The sequence below is a fragment of the Lepisma saccharinum genome, chromosome 13 (genome assembly GCF_977018435.1).
Source record: "Lepisma saccharinum chromosome 13, izLepSacc3.1, whole genome shotgun sequence".
Classification (NCBI taxonomy): domain Eukaryota; kingdom Metazoa; phylum Arthropoda; class Insecta; order Zygentoma; family Lepismatidae; genus Lepisma; species Lepisma saccharinum.
In genome coordinates this window covers 82,289,412-82,302,634 of record NC_139241.1, presented here as the reverse complement: position 1 = coordinate 82,302,634, position 13,223 = coordinate 82,289,412, and the positions used below count along the sequence as shown (strand labels likewise).

The window sequence follows — 13,223 nt, the reverse complement described above, 5'->3', positions numbered from 1 at the left end:
GTCAAGTGCACCAGCAATGTAGCTGTATCAAAGTTAATGCACTAGTCTTTGGAAAGCTACTTTGCTCAAAAAGTTACTTAGGTAGTCATAGTTACTCTTTTTGAAATATAAATCTGTTACAATTACATTATTCTAAATAAGATGTAACTTGTAAAACATTTTTCATGCATAAACTGCAAGCAGGCCTTTCTTTACTCAATAATGACCATCTTAAAAGTAATGTTAAGTTTCGTTAAATTGCATTGAGCTTCATAGGTTTATAAGTATGAATATATAGAGGTGAGAGAAAGAGAGAGTGACAGAGAGACAGAGCTAGCCCCCAGCAGCAGCTGATGGCTCTGAATTAGGTGAAGATTTAGTAGTAAAAAAATGGAGTAATAGAGAAAATTAGATCAATAGTTACATATACTTATTAGAAACCCAATTGTCTAAGAATTATGTGTAACTATTGATTTAATTTTCTCTCTTGCCTCATATTTTTCCAACTAGATCTTTCTTTACCTAAGAAGACAATATAACTTACAAACATACTCAATCTGTACATTGACGGTTACGCGAAGATACTCCTTCAACACCCTTATAATAATGAACATAAATTACTGTGACTGAAACGAAATTGTGTGTGAAATATATACTTTTTAAGTGGACATTCATTTCCTTGGGGGAAGGGGGTGGCCCTCCTTGTCGCCCCCCCTTCCGGACGTCCATGAATCTGTATACACTTCACAAGTAAATCTCACAGAGGAACTAGGCAGTCTCCCTGCCTGAAATTCCAGTGTAATATACAATGTGTTTCCAGTAGCGGCTCGTGCCTAAAATAACAGGTGAAGAAGTACATTTATAGGCAATGAAAAACAAATAGTAAGTTGAACTGAATCATGCTTGACTCACCTACGTTTTGTAGATCAAATCGATCCTTCTATCTTTCAGGGCTGCAAATCTATCGATAATGTCTTCATGGAAGGGGTGACGTTCAATAAGTTCGTTCAAGAGCTCCTTTTGGATTGAAACGTTCGCCAAAGATGAAAGTCGGTTCTGTGATGTAGCGCTTCTTGAGTAGGTTTTTATTCTCTTGAGGCACGAAAAACTCCTTTCCACTGATGCACTGGTTGAGGGTATTGTTTCGACCAGGGAGAAGAGTTTGTAAGTTTCCTCGAATACATCTCGATTTGCCCTCAAAGAATGAAGAACTTCTTCAGGTGTGCAATTTTTGTACTTTAAATGATCATTGTAAAAAAGAGACAGCTCATTTTTAAGGCGCTGAGGCTTATTGAATATTTGGGGATAACACTGTTGTAGCTGGCATAGTGCATCGGAGGGGAAATTAATGGAATGTGTCTGAAATTTCGATGTGTCTACAAGACAGAGGAACTTCAATTTGTCACAGTCTTGAAACCGAACACTTATTTGCATCAAAATATTATCAAGTATTTCAAAGTAGAGGATTCTATAATTAAGGAAAACTTCTGATTGTTCTCTTCCGGTAGTCACACTCGTGAGTTTGGCTGTGTTTTCAAACAATGTACCGAAATATTGTTCGTTCCTTCTTGCCGTTAGAATATCAGTCGTACTCTTGATTTTAGCCACGCAGAAACTGATGTCCAACGATTTTTTCTGAAGAACATCGAAAAGAACGTCAGTCATACTAAAAATGTCATTGAAAACTACGGCCAGGAAAGTGAACTGAAAACTGTTCATTTCATGAAGAAAACCTTTGCTTGATCGAATGGCCTTTTCATCAGATTCTGGATCGTCCATAATTATTTCAAATACATGTTTCAGCCTGTCCCAGTCTTCAATGATCACACGAATGAGTCTGGAATGGGAACTCCACCTCGTCTCAGTTAAAGTTGGAATTCTTTTGGCCAAAACTGAATCAAGAACATGCGTTCGTTTGGCAGATTTGTGAAAAAAATTTGGAAAACCACTGATACTCGCAAAAAATATGCGGCATTTTGAATTGCTATTGCAACTTTGTTTCAGAACTATATTTAGCCGATGGGCTAAACAATGGACAAACATTGCTTGAGGTGCTTTATCCTTAATTCTTTTCTGCAGTCCGTTTAAGTGCCCTGACATTACACTTGCCCCATCGTAGCATTGCGCAACTAATTTATGTTCATAATCAAACTCTTTCAATACACCGTCTAACAAATGAAAGAGTGTTTCTGCAGACCTATCAGCACTTACGTCAAAAAAACCTAAAAATCGTTCAACCAGTTTCCCCTCTTCATTAACATATCTCACAATAATGGAGCACTGTGATATCTGGCAAATATCTGTGGTGTCATCCACTTGAACAGAAAAAAAACCTGAAGCTTGAATTTCATTCCTAACATATTCCTGTAAGTACTCAGAAATGCATGCAATGAGTTCGTTTTGTAATGTCTTAGAGTCACCACTGAACACGTTTTTTATTTTTTTGTAATGGTTCTGTATTTCTAACGAACTTCTCGATATTAATAATGCAACAAGTTCTTTGAAATTCCCACGATTAAGCGAAGACACGCTTTCGTCGTGACCCCTGAACGCAAGTTCTTGTTTACATAAATACAGCGTTGCGTCAACTATTAATTGTAGGAAAAGCCTATTTAATCTTACATTTTCATTGAACCGTACATTTAAAAGCCTACTATTTTCTTGAAGGGCATCTGCTATGGTATTCCTGTTTTTTTCAAAAACTTTGAATTGTAATTTACACTTTAAATGTTCCACCGAATCATTGACAATTATTGAATTATATTGACAAAATCGTTATACCCTTCTTTATTCCACACATTGTATTTGTTGCTAAACAGTAAACAAAGCCAGCAGAACAACGAATGCAAATATCGACTACTACACAACCAAGGAAAGTCGACAAACCAGGAACTTTTAAATTTAATGTTGTATGATTTCCCTGCCTTTTTGTTCTCTCGCTTAACTGATATTTGAAGAATGTCAGTTGGCCGCCCACAATTTAAAACGTCTTTTTTTGTCTTGATCCGTCCATCTGGAAAATGGTGTCTGCAACAAATTACACACTAAGTCATTTACTGGGTTCATTGTACAAACCACAGCTCAACACATGAACACAACACACGATTAGGAAACGCGAAACACACACGCGGAACAAGATCTCGCGAGAACGCAAAGATTTTGTCACAACCACTGGATGCAATGTTTTCTCCGACGAGAGAACTGATTCACGTAGAGGGCGACACCATGTTCAAGGCCAACGCTAGGTGACGTCACCGTTGCCATGACAACCGGCTAAGTCTTCCGCACCCTGGCGGGGTTTGCTCTTCGACGAACTCACGTGCGTAGCGCCGAGCGGCGTAATTTGAGTATTATCGCGTACGTTCTGCTGAGAAATAGTTTAATTTAACAAGCAAATGAAAAATGTCAATATTAATTTGAAAATTAGGTGAAAACATCTGCACTTGTTGCACTTGGCCAGCCGCCACTGTGTGTTTCTTAAAATGTTTATTCTTATTTTCATGATGCAAGGCCAATGTGTTTTTATTTTTATTGTAGTGTCGAGCATAGTGGCACAAAATGCTAACTAACTCTCTAGCCTTCTTAAACGTGAAGGTTCATGGCTGCATCAACACAAGCCTTTCATCTGTTCCTATCCAGACAAGATGAATCCAATCGTTCCCATCCTTTACCAATTTCCTTTAGGCCAATCTGAACATTATCCCTCCATCTTCGTCTTGGCCTTCCTACAGGTCTCTTACCATCAGGTTTCCCAACAAGAATCCTTTAAATACACTAATGTAAAATGTAGGGCTAAGCTGATACCACTTTGAACCGATACCAATGCTGATACTATTACTGATTCTCGCTGGTACTGATGCTTGAAAACTGTGATAATTAAGTTGTTCAAAATGTATTGTAATCTTTGAGTGTAAGTATTCCACTGTAATTATAATTATATACATCAATTTACCAAAATTTTTGCTTTAAAATACTTGAGAGAATTACATCAGAATATTAAATTACATGTTATTTTATCACAAAATTCAATTTTTTTTACACAAAACTGGTGCAAAATTAAAAAGAAACTCTATTTTTGCATAATTTACAGGATAGTATTAGACTCCATGTGTCGCATGGTATTTTTGAGGATTCCATGAAAGATCGAAATGCTGGAAAAGTATCGGTACATATCGGCAAATACATTCCAACCAATACTGATACCACTGCTATCTGCCGATACTATCGGCTCAGCCCTAGTAAAATGTTCATTCTTTCCCAGGTCCCACTGACTGAGGAAGATAGTGTTGCATGGACTCTACAAGAAGCTTTCATCTGGGGAACCTTAATCACGCCCCTGCCTGGTAGTCGATTAGCTCTCAACATAGGACCCAAAAAGCAATTTGGATGGGCAACCCTTGGGTCTGCGTTGTGTTCCCTTCTCGTTCCCGCTGCTTGGAACACTCCTGCCCATGTTATGATTAGGGTGATACAGGGAATGCTTATGGTAAGTGAATTCGGTGGTATGGTAATGCTTGCACAAATGATTAGAACGAGACAAATATGTAATCTGAAATTAAATTATCGACTCATGAGTAAGAGTGTGCATATTTCTTTTTTTTTTAGGGGTGGTGGAAATTCATGTGCTTTCACCAGATTAATTCATATCTCCTAATTTGGAATACTTTGGTGAATGTTTATAGTGCATATAAATTTATATTTGAGAGTTTAGTGCATATTTTAGTTTAAGATGTATATAAAAGAAACAGTGCAATCATCAATGCCTTTCCCGATGATACACTGGAAACTTTAGATATAAAGTTTATGCTAACTGTTACAATTTTTCCCTCTTTTACATGTAATCATGTAAAAGCCTCCTTAATGGCACAGTGGTAACATCATCATCTTACAGGGTTGGCATTTTGCCCGGTTTTTTTTTCGAAAAACTCAACCCAGGTGGGTTTTCAGGTTTTTTCAGATAAAACCCAGGCAAAATCAATTTTTCATCCACCATCTTGAAATGCTTTCAACAAATGCAAGTGCAAAATAAAATCCTTCCCTGGGTGTATCTATTTCAGACATGAATTTCAGCTTAAAAACTCTAAATTTGCTACAAATATTGTGGTCTCAAAATTAGTGACTTCCCCCCCCACCCTCCCTAAACCACACACTATATTACAGAGTTTTTATTAAAAACTTCAAGCTCAAGTAATGTCCTAACATAGCTGAGACTTGGTTTTCTAATCGTAACTTAAAGCTCTCCCAAGGCAAGTTAAATCAGTCTGTCGTACACCATCTTTAAACATGGTGACAAATTTTTTTCAAATACAATATGACACCAATCCTTTAAGTTATCTTGTAAGTCTAAAAGTTACAACTCAAAAGCTTTGCATCTAGGGCAAAATGTATGTTTGTAATTTTACCACCAGTCCTCTCCTACACTCCTCTCCTAAACTAAGAAATACAATATTAAAGGTTTTACTGCAAAATTGCGGACCGACGAATTATCTGCAGTGACTGAGTTTAGTTGCTTATATTCTGAAAATGCATTGTAGGCAGTTTTGGGGAAAAAGAGAGCATGGTATAGAGCTTTCGTGCAACATAAGGAAAATCAGTTTTTCATTCACTATCTTGAAACACATTGTTCAATTTCACTCACATGTAATACCGTTGCACTCTGTCAAGTTTTCTAGCTGCAGAAACATGTTATCATGGTCACTAAATAGATAACTTGTCTTTCTTTGCCCCACCCATGCTCCTCCTAAATCGTGCATTATGTTTCGATAATTTTATTGTGAATTTACAGTGCAAGTAATGTCACAATGCTCCTGAAAGTTTTATGCACAAAGCTCGGAATTGTAGTCTCTAAAAAGGTTTGAAAATGTCAAACATGGTCAAAATATGAAAGTATACGTATGCATTGTATTTTCTTGAGTACACCACACCCCCTATTTTTAAGGAAAAAGTAATTGTGGTAGATTATAAGAGTGCTCAAACTCTTGGGATAGAGCTCCTAACCACAAATAACATTTATCCTACATGGGTAAGCAACCCATTATGTTCAATCAATGCACTGAACTGCCAGGAGGGAGGGGTCACTGTCTTAGTGCAAGGAATTGGAAAGGAAACAGAACATTTGCACACATACTAAATTTTGAGAAATGAATCATTCTGAAAAAATGCACATGGGGAAAACTGGGCTGGACCCACCCGAGCCAACCCTGTCATCTTATAATCAAGGGGTTCTGGGTTCAATACCTACCACATACTTTATATTGTAGCTCAAGTCCTTGTTAGCCTATCTGTGCATAAAGTGAACTCAAAACAAAAACCCAATTTTTTCACATGACGTGATAGATATTTTGATACAACAACTGGTAGGTCATCTCAAGTCACCACAACTTGAGGTGGTACAAAATTGCAGATGTAATATTTCACATTATGGCTTATTAGGAAAATGTGAATAGAAGTTCCTTGTTAATTGAAGGATGTTCAGATACGAATGTAAATTCAGTTCCCAGGAAACAATCAATTGAATGATGTATCATGTTAGGACATATTCCAAATCGTTAGCAAGGGAACCAGCTGTACTTAATATCATACTCATTTTGAAAATCTGATGTTATGATGTCATGATTCATTCAAAATTGAAAGTGAATAACAATAATAGAGTAGTAATATGGTTTTATACATCTTGACCTCTTTCTAACCACGTGAAAAGAAAAATGTGCATTGTTATTACTTGAGAAAATATATTCTTAATTTCATATCAGATATGTTTGTTTGACTGATTGATATGCTTCATTTTACATTCCTTTCTTTCACTTGTGGCTAATCGTGAAGATGAGGATGAATGGTCCTACAGAGGATTATGCTTGCTGCAGGTCCAGCCATCAGAGGCTCCTTAGTCTGCTACATGCAGTCCAGGGTGTACTGCATGGAAGAGAGGTTGACATTTGGGTCAGCTCATAGTTCAGACATGTATTTTAAGTTATTAACAGTATAAAGTTTGTTTTAACAAAGAAACAAAAAAAACGAGGAAGTTTGTCTTAAATACAGTTACTATTGAATTGTTAATACCCGTTTCTTTTACCCAACAGGGCTTGACATGGCCAGCAATACACATGTTAGCTGCTACCTGGTTTCCTCCTCTAGAGAGAAGTCAGTTTGTTTCTTGTTATACAGGCAAGTTCATGTCTTTTTCTAGTCTGTGGAATATTTCTTAAGTTTGGTAATGAAATTAAATTATATAGATACTCTAATTTTAAATGAATTTGCAATATTTTATGAATCACCATGTTGTAAGACTACATGGAGGGACAACTTACAAATTTATGTTGTATAGAAAAGGTTATGCATTTTCCCTCATTTATGAAAACATTGTCACTGAATATGTGAAGTGATCAGAAAAAATGGTTGCAAAGCCTGTAAATAACAGGGTAGTGTTTACAGTCTGGGGTGAAAGTGGGTACATGCAAGGGCAGATTAAAGGGGATGGTGGAGGGGCAACTGCCCTCTCCAAGGCCCTTAAGGGGCATCGTGGGTGACTTCCACCAAGGACCTATTTTATTTTTTCACATATTGGTAAATAATATATATACACAGTTGGAATGAAATATATCTCATGTAGTACCAATTAAGAAACAAACAAGAGTAGAAAAAAGGGTGACTGAGGGGCGACAGACCCTTAAGGATCTCATTTTTATTTCTTCAATATGGTAAATATTGTGGTATTTTACGAAGAACTACCATTATGGGGACTAGGAAGCTTAACGGCGAGTGTAACGAGTGAGTAAAATAGGGGCAACGAGAGACAGGGGGCGAACAAAGATATAAGAATGACGAAAGATAGGGGCGACAAAAGATTGAAGGCAACGAATGATAAGGGGCGTGAACAAAGATAAGAATGATGAAAGATAGGAGGGGACGAATGATAAGGGGCGAACAAAGATAAGAATGACGAAAGATAGGAGCGACAAATGATAAGGGGATGAACAAAATTAAGAATGACGAAGGATGGGGCAGTGAAAGATAGGGGCCGGGGTGAACGAATATATGAATAAACAAATATAGGGATAAGAATTAAGAAGGATGGGTGCGATGAAAGATGGCAACTGACAAAAGATTAGAGGGAGACGATGGATAGGAGGCGAAGAGGGAGCAAATAAAGGTAAGGATGATGAAGGAAGGGGGAGGGACGAAGGGATGAAGGTACTAGGGTGGATCAAAGGAGTTGTGAGGTGACCAACCACCCCTTCACAGAGGACCTAGAAAATACTCCCACCACTTCTGCTTTCTCACTCATATTTTCATGCACAGTCACTATGGAAAGGCCATAGCCAGGGAGAGAGAACAGCTGACATGGAAAAAATTTAGGCAAACTACAACTATCAATCTCAGTAACTTGCTGCAAGGGCGAATTAAAGGCTTGAGGGGGTGATCACTCTTCTCCTGTGCCTCTCACAAGAGGTTTTTTTTTTAAAAAAATTTATTGATAAATTCACAAAGTTGGAACGAAATGTATCAAACATTGTGGCATTTTATGAGATACCCAAGAGCTAAGAATTAGCAACTATGGAAGGTGACACAGCAGTGCTCTTCTTGCTTGTTTGGGGCAAGACATATCTTAAACTGGTCCATGTTGCTGATAGTCACATCTGTTGGAATCAAAAATCAATGTATTTTGATTTGTGAAGAATCGATTACAGTCTTTATTTTGTTGAAGTTAAACAACTTAGAATGATTGGTGTGCTACACAGTGGCATAACCACAGGGGAGGCAGAGGGCATTGCTCTCCCCTAACCCTGGATGGAAATTAATTCGGGGGAGGGGGGCAAACATTGACAGCCAAGCCCCCCCCCCCCCCCCGTTTTCAAATTCTATGCAAATGAAAATACATTTCGTAAAATGTTCTTGCTCGCTTCGCTTGCAATTCCTACTTTTCTTAGTCTCATCAAGTTCAGAACCGTAGCTAGGGAGCAGCGGGAGTCAGCCCTGGGTGTCGAGCAATCTAAATGGAAAAAAGTTGTAAAAGAGAGAATGCCATGGCACCCCGTGGATTTATTTGCACCCTGTTAAATCAATATTGTTTTCAGTTTGCAAGAAAATTGATCTAAAATTTTTCTTCCTCGCTTCACTCGCAATGTATTTTCTGTAACGCAATTTGCCACAGAAAGAAGTAAGAATTCTCTTTATTGATTTTGTCTAAAATGTATGAACAATTGTTTGGAAGAGAAAATTTATGTAATTTAGGTTACACATGTTGCGTGTGTATTTTATATTTCACGTCGCTCCATGTTACATCAGTGGCACAACAGCAGGGGGCAGGGAGGCATTGCCCGCCAATCTTGAAAAAAAAAATCAATTCTAGGGGGTAAATATTGACAGACAAGGGCACCTTCAGAGGGACATGGAGGGACAATTGTCCTTTTCGATGACAAATTGTATGCAAATAAATATATATTTTGTAAAATTTTCTTTCTTGCTTCGCTCGCAATACTTCCTTTCCTTACTCTTGCCAAGTTTCGAGCTGTAGTTAGGGAGTTGCTGGTCGAAAATGTCGGCATCTCCACTAGCGTTGCCCTCAACACTTCTCCCAATCTCTCGGCCTCTCAAGGAATTGGAAGCACGGTATGTGTTACATATAAAAAAAGAATTATATTGGAAATATATTTATCATGCATTTTTTTATGTCTGTAAAAAAAAAACATTACACAATATTTTAGTTATGACAGTGATTTTATGACATATGGTAGGACTGTAGTTTGTGAGGGAAGTGTTCTGGGTGCCGAAAGTTCAGGGGAGGGGGTGCCGTAATGGCTGCCTGCCCCCTCCCAAGAGAACGTCTTTAATCCGCTACTGGGTACATGGCACTACTGCTCCACATAAACAACGATCCTGTTCAAACACCTATCACAGCATGAGATTTAGTTTTTCATACAGGTGGAACAAAATTTTGCTTCAAGATTTCAGAACCATCTGGAGACAGCAGTTTTCACATCCTCATTGTGCTGAAAGTAGTGTTTAGACATGTGTTACTTTAGAGCAGAGAAAAGGTGGAAATCATTAGGTGCCAAATCCAGATTTAAGGGGAGTGGGATCCATGGTTTCCCAATAAAACCTTGCGAAACAAGCAAAGGTTTTATGTGTGTATGGGGATGTGCATATCATTAAGATGGAACACACCGCTGTGTAGAAAACCTGACTGTTTTCTTCTAAAATCCTTCTGTAAATGCTGAAATGTCTGGCAGTGGACATCAGTATTAATAACCCGTAATGCAACAGCCCGTGAGGGTCATCACCTACCTGCCAACTGCAGGCCTCACTCCCACCTGACGAGGTGGCAGATCATCCAGCCAGTTACATAGTGATGTGTGATCAGCACGACGGACCCCCAGTCGTTGTCATAGGTTTCCAAGACCAGGTTAATCTACTCATTCGTAGCTCCCCAATTTCCTCAGCATACACAGGCCGAAATCTTTGGAGAAAAGTTGTTATGCCCCCCCTCCCAGGAGACTCAAACCTGCATGCATCCTGTATCCGGAGCCCCAAGCATGATGCCTTAAACCCTGAAATTTATGGTGCTTGTAACATTTTTTTCTGATCACCCCACATTTTGAAGTTCACTAAGCTACAATTACATGAGCATATGTGAGTTTTTAATGCCATATTCATATTTCAAGAATAATATTACCAAACAAGTGAAAGTCAGGAAACAAAATATTTGATTTGTTGTTGATGCTTCCCAACATTAAATTCTGATATAGCTTTTTCTTCTTTCAGCCTTGTATTTTGGAAGTGCTATGTCAATCCTAGTTGGTGCTCCTTTCGTGCGTGCTGCTGGCAGCAATGCATTATTCTATGCTTTAAGTATTCTTGGTGCTGTGTGGTTCATTCTCTGGTCAAAATTTGTGTTTGATTCACCTATGAAACACCCCCGGATCTCTGACCAAGAGAGAAGGCATATTGAGAATTCAACAAAAGGTACACTCCGCAGAGAAAAGGTAAGCATACAGTATTAAAGATTACCTGTAGCGGTAGAAAAGTTGAAACATGTCAGCTGCATACATTCGCATGTGTTGTTGTTTCAGTCCTTGATGACCTTAATCAGAATTATAATAGAGACAAGGGGAGGGAGGTGAACATTTTATTGTTGCAAAGAATGTCATAACAAAAAATTGGGGAAAACAATAAGTTACATTAGATATAATTCTATTTGTAGTTGTATTTTTGTTATTTTAGTCAGACTTCTCCCACTTTTGGCTAATTGTGATGATGAGAATGAGTGATGAATGAAATTTATGGAGGGACACACACAAAGAACATGTATGCCCAGGCTGGCTTGAACCCAGGACCTTTGATGCTGAAATCAAAGTCAATCACTTAACATGCTCGGCCACAGGGGCAACATTTCTTCAAGTTTAAAATTATAATCATTATCCTTTGCCGTTTCCTGCCTCTGGCTGGGTCGGCATAGAAGTCAAGCCTCTCCAGTTTTTCCTGGTCTTCCACCACTCCTCTCTATCCACAGTGTTCCAATCTTGTCCTCTTCTCCAGCACTCTCTGGTATCTGCTTTTTCCACTGACATCTTGGTCTCCCCCTTGGCCTTATTCCCTTTCATTGTGCATGGTAAGTCTTTCTGCATCCATCCTCTTCATGTGTCCGAACCATCTCATCTGTGCCTGATCTATCCTCTCCTGAAGCTTCACCACACCCACTGTCTGTCGGATCTCCTCATTCCTTATTCTATCCCTTCTAGTCTTCCCCATTGTACTCCTTAAAAATTTCATCTCCACTGCCTGCATCTTTCTTTTGTCTCTGTCATTGTCCAAGTCTCTACTCCGTATGTACTTATTGGCACATAGTATGTGTTACATATTATCTCCTTGTATTTCATAGGTACATCCCTGTTCCATATTAATCTTCAAAAGCTTTGATATAGTCCACCACCCATTTGTCCTCTTCTGTTTACCTCCTCATCTATGCTTCCACTTCTCTCAATTATGCTTCCTAGATATTTGAAGCTTCCACTACCCTCAACTCTTCCGTGTCCATCTTTATTCTTGGTTCATTTCTGGCTCTGTTTATTGTTGTTATTAGCACCTCACTCTTTTCTGCACTGAATTTCATTCCTGCTCTTCTGATTTCCTCACTCCAACTATCAAGCTGTCTCTGTACTTCTTCTTCCCTGCTTCCGCATATTACTAAGTCATCAGCGAACAACAGGGCCTTCATCTCTTCCTCTCCTATCATCTCCCCCACCTCTTCGTTAATTGCATCCTTTGTAATTACGAAGAGCAGTGGGGAAAGAGCACTTCCCTGTTTTAGTCCATTACTTATACTGAACCACTCCGTTCTTCCCACTGGTGTCTTCACACAGATCTGGTTGACCTTGTATGTGCTCTGCACTCTACACACTATCTCTTCCTCAACTCCTTTCTCTTTTACAGCCTTCCAAATCTTTGTTCTGTCCATGCTGTCATATGCCTTTTCTACAGGGTTTGAAAAAAACCATTTTTTAAAAAAAAAAAAACCAACCCACCTGGGTGCATGTTGGTTTAATTGGGTTTTTCAGGTTTGATTGTTAAATAAAATGTGAATACATGCAATAATTCACATTTACAATTGCCGTTCAACCTACCCACTATTACAACATTTTATACCAATTGTATATATCTTCACACAAAAATGGGGGGATCATATGGTTTAATTGACTTGTTATTATTTATGCCTTTAGAATCGGTTTGGATGGAGGGGGAGGGGTGTGTGGTATTCGCATTAATACAAGGTTAGTCGAGCAGACAGACTGTGCAGAATAAGGTTGACTAACAATGGCAGTGAGCCTAAAGTATCTAAAGTAAACATATATTGCTTAAATATGTCTGTATTATACAGTGACGAAATCACAGGGGGACAGGGTCATCCCCCCCCCCCTCCAACCTTCGACGGAAGTCAATTCTAGGGTAGCAAGGGGGACAAACATTGACGGCCAAGGACACCTGCAGGGGGGCACAGAGGAGAATTACCCCTTTGATTTCAAATTTTATGCAAATAAAAATTCATTTTGTAAAATTTTCTTGCTTGCTTCACTCACATTATTTGCTTTTCTAGTTTTCGTCAAGTTTAGAGCTGTAGCTAGGGGCGACGGGAGTCGGCCATGGGTGCCAAGTGATCTAAATGAGAAAAAGTTGTCTGACAAAAATAATTTGAGTAATTAATTCGGCATAAACGGGGGCGGGGTGGGGGGGGGGGTGGGTGGGGATGG

General features: G+C 38.8%; 1 protein-coding gene across 2 annotated transcripts in view; it reads left to right on the top strand.

Moving 5' to 3' along the window:
* LOC145997467 (sialin-like) overlaps window positions 1-13,223 on the top strand; it is a 98,003-nt gene that overhangs the window by 57,441 nt on the left and 27,339 nt on the right. For both annotated transcript variants that reach the window (XM_083134547.1, XM_083134548.1), the window contains 3 exons: window positions 4,241-4,465; window positions 7,059-7,143; window positions 10,741-10,961. In XM_083134547.1, coding sequence (XP_082990673.1) covers window positions 4,241-4,465; window positions 7,059-7,143; window positions 10,741-10,961 — 531 coding nt within the window. The remainder of the gene's footprint in view (window positions 1-4,240; window positions 4,466-7,058; window positions 7,144-10,740; window positions 10,962-13,223) is intronic.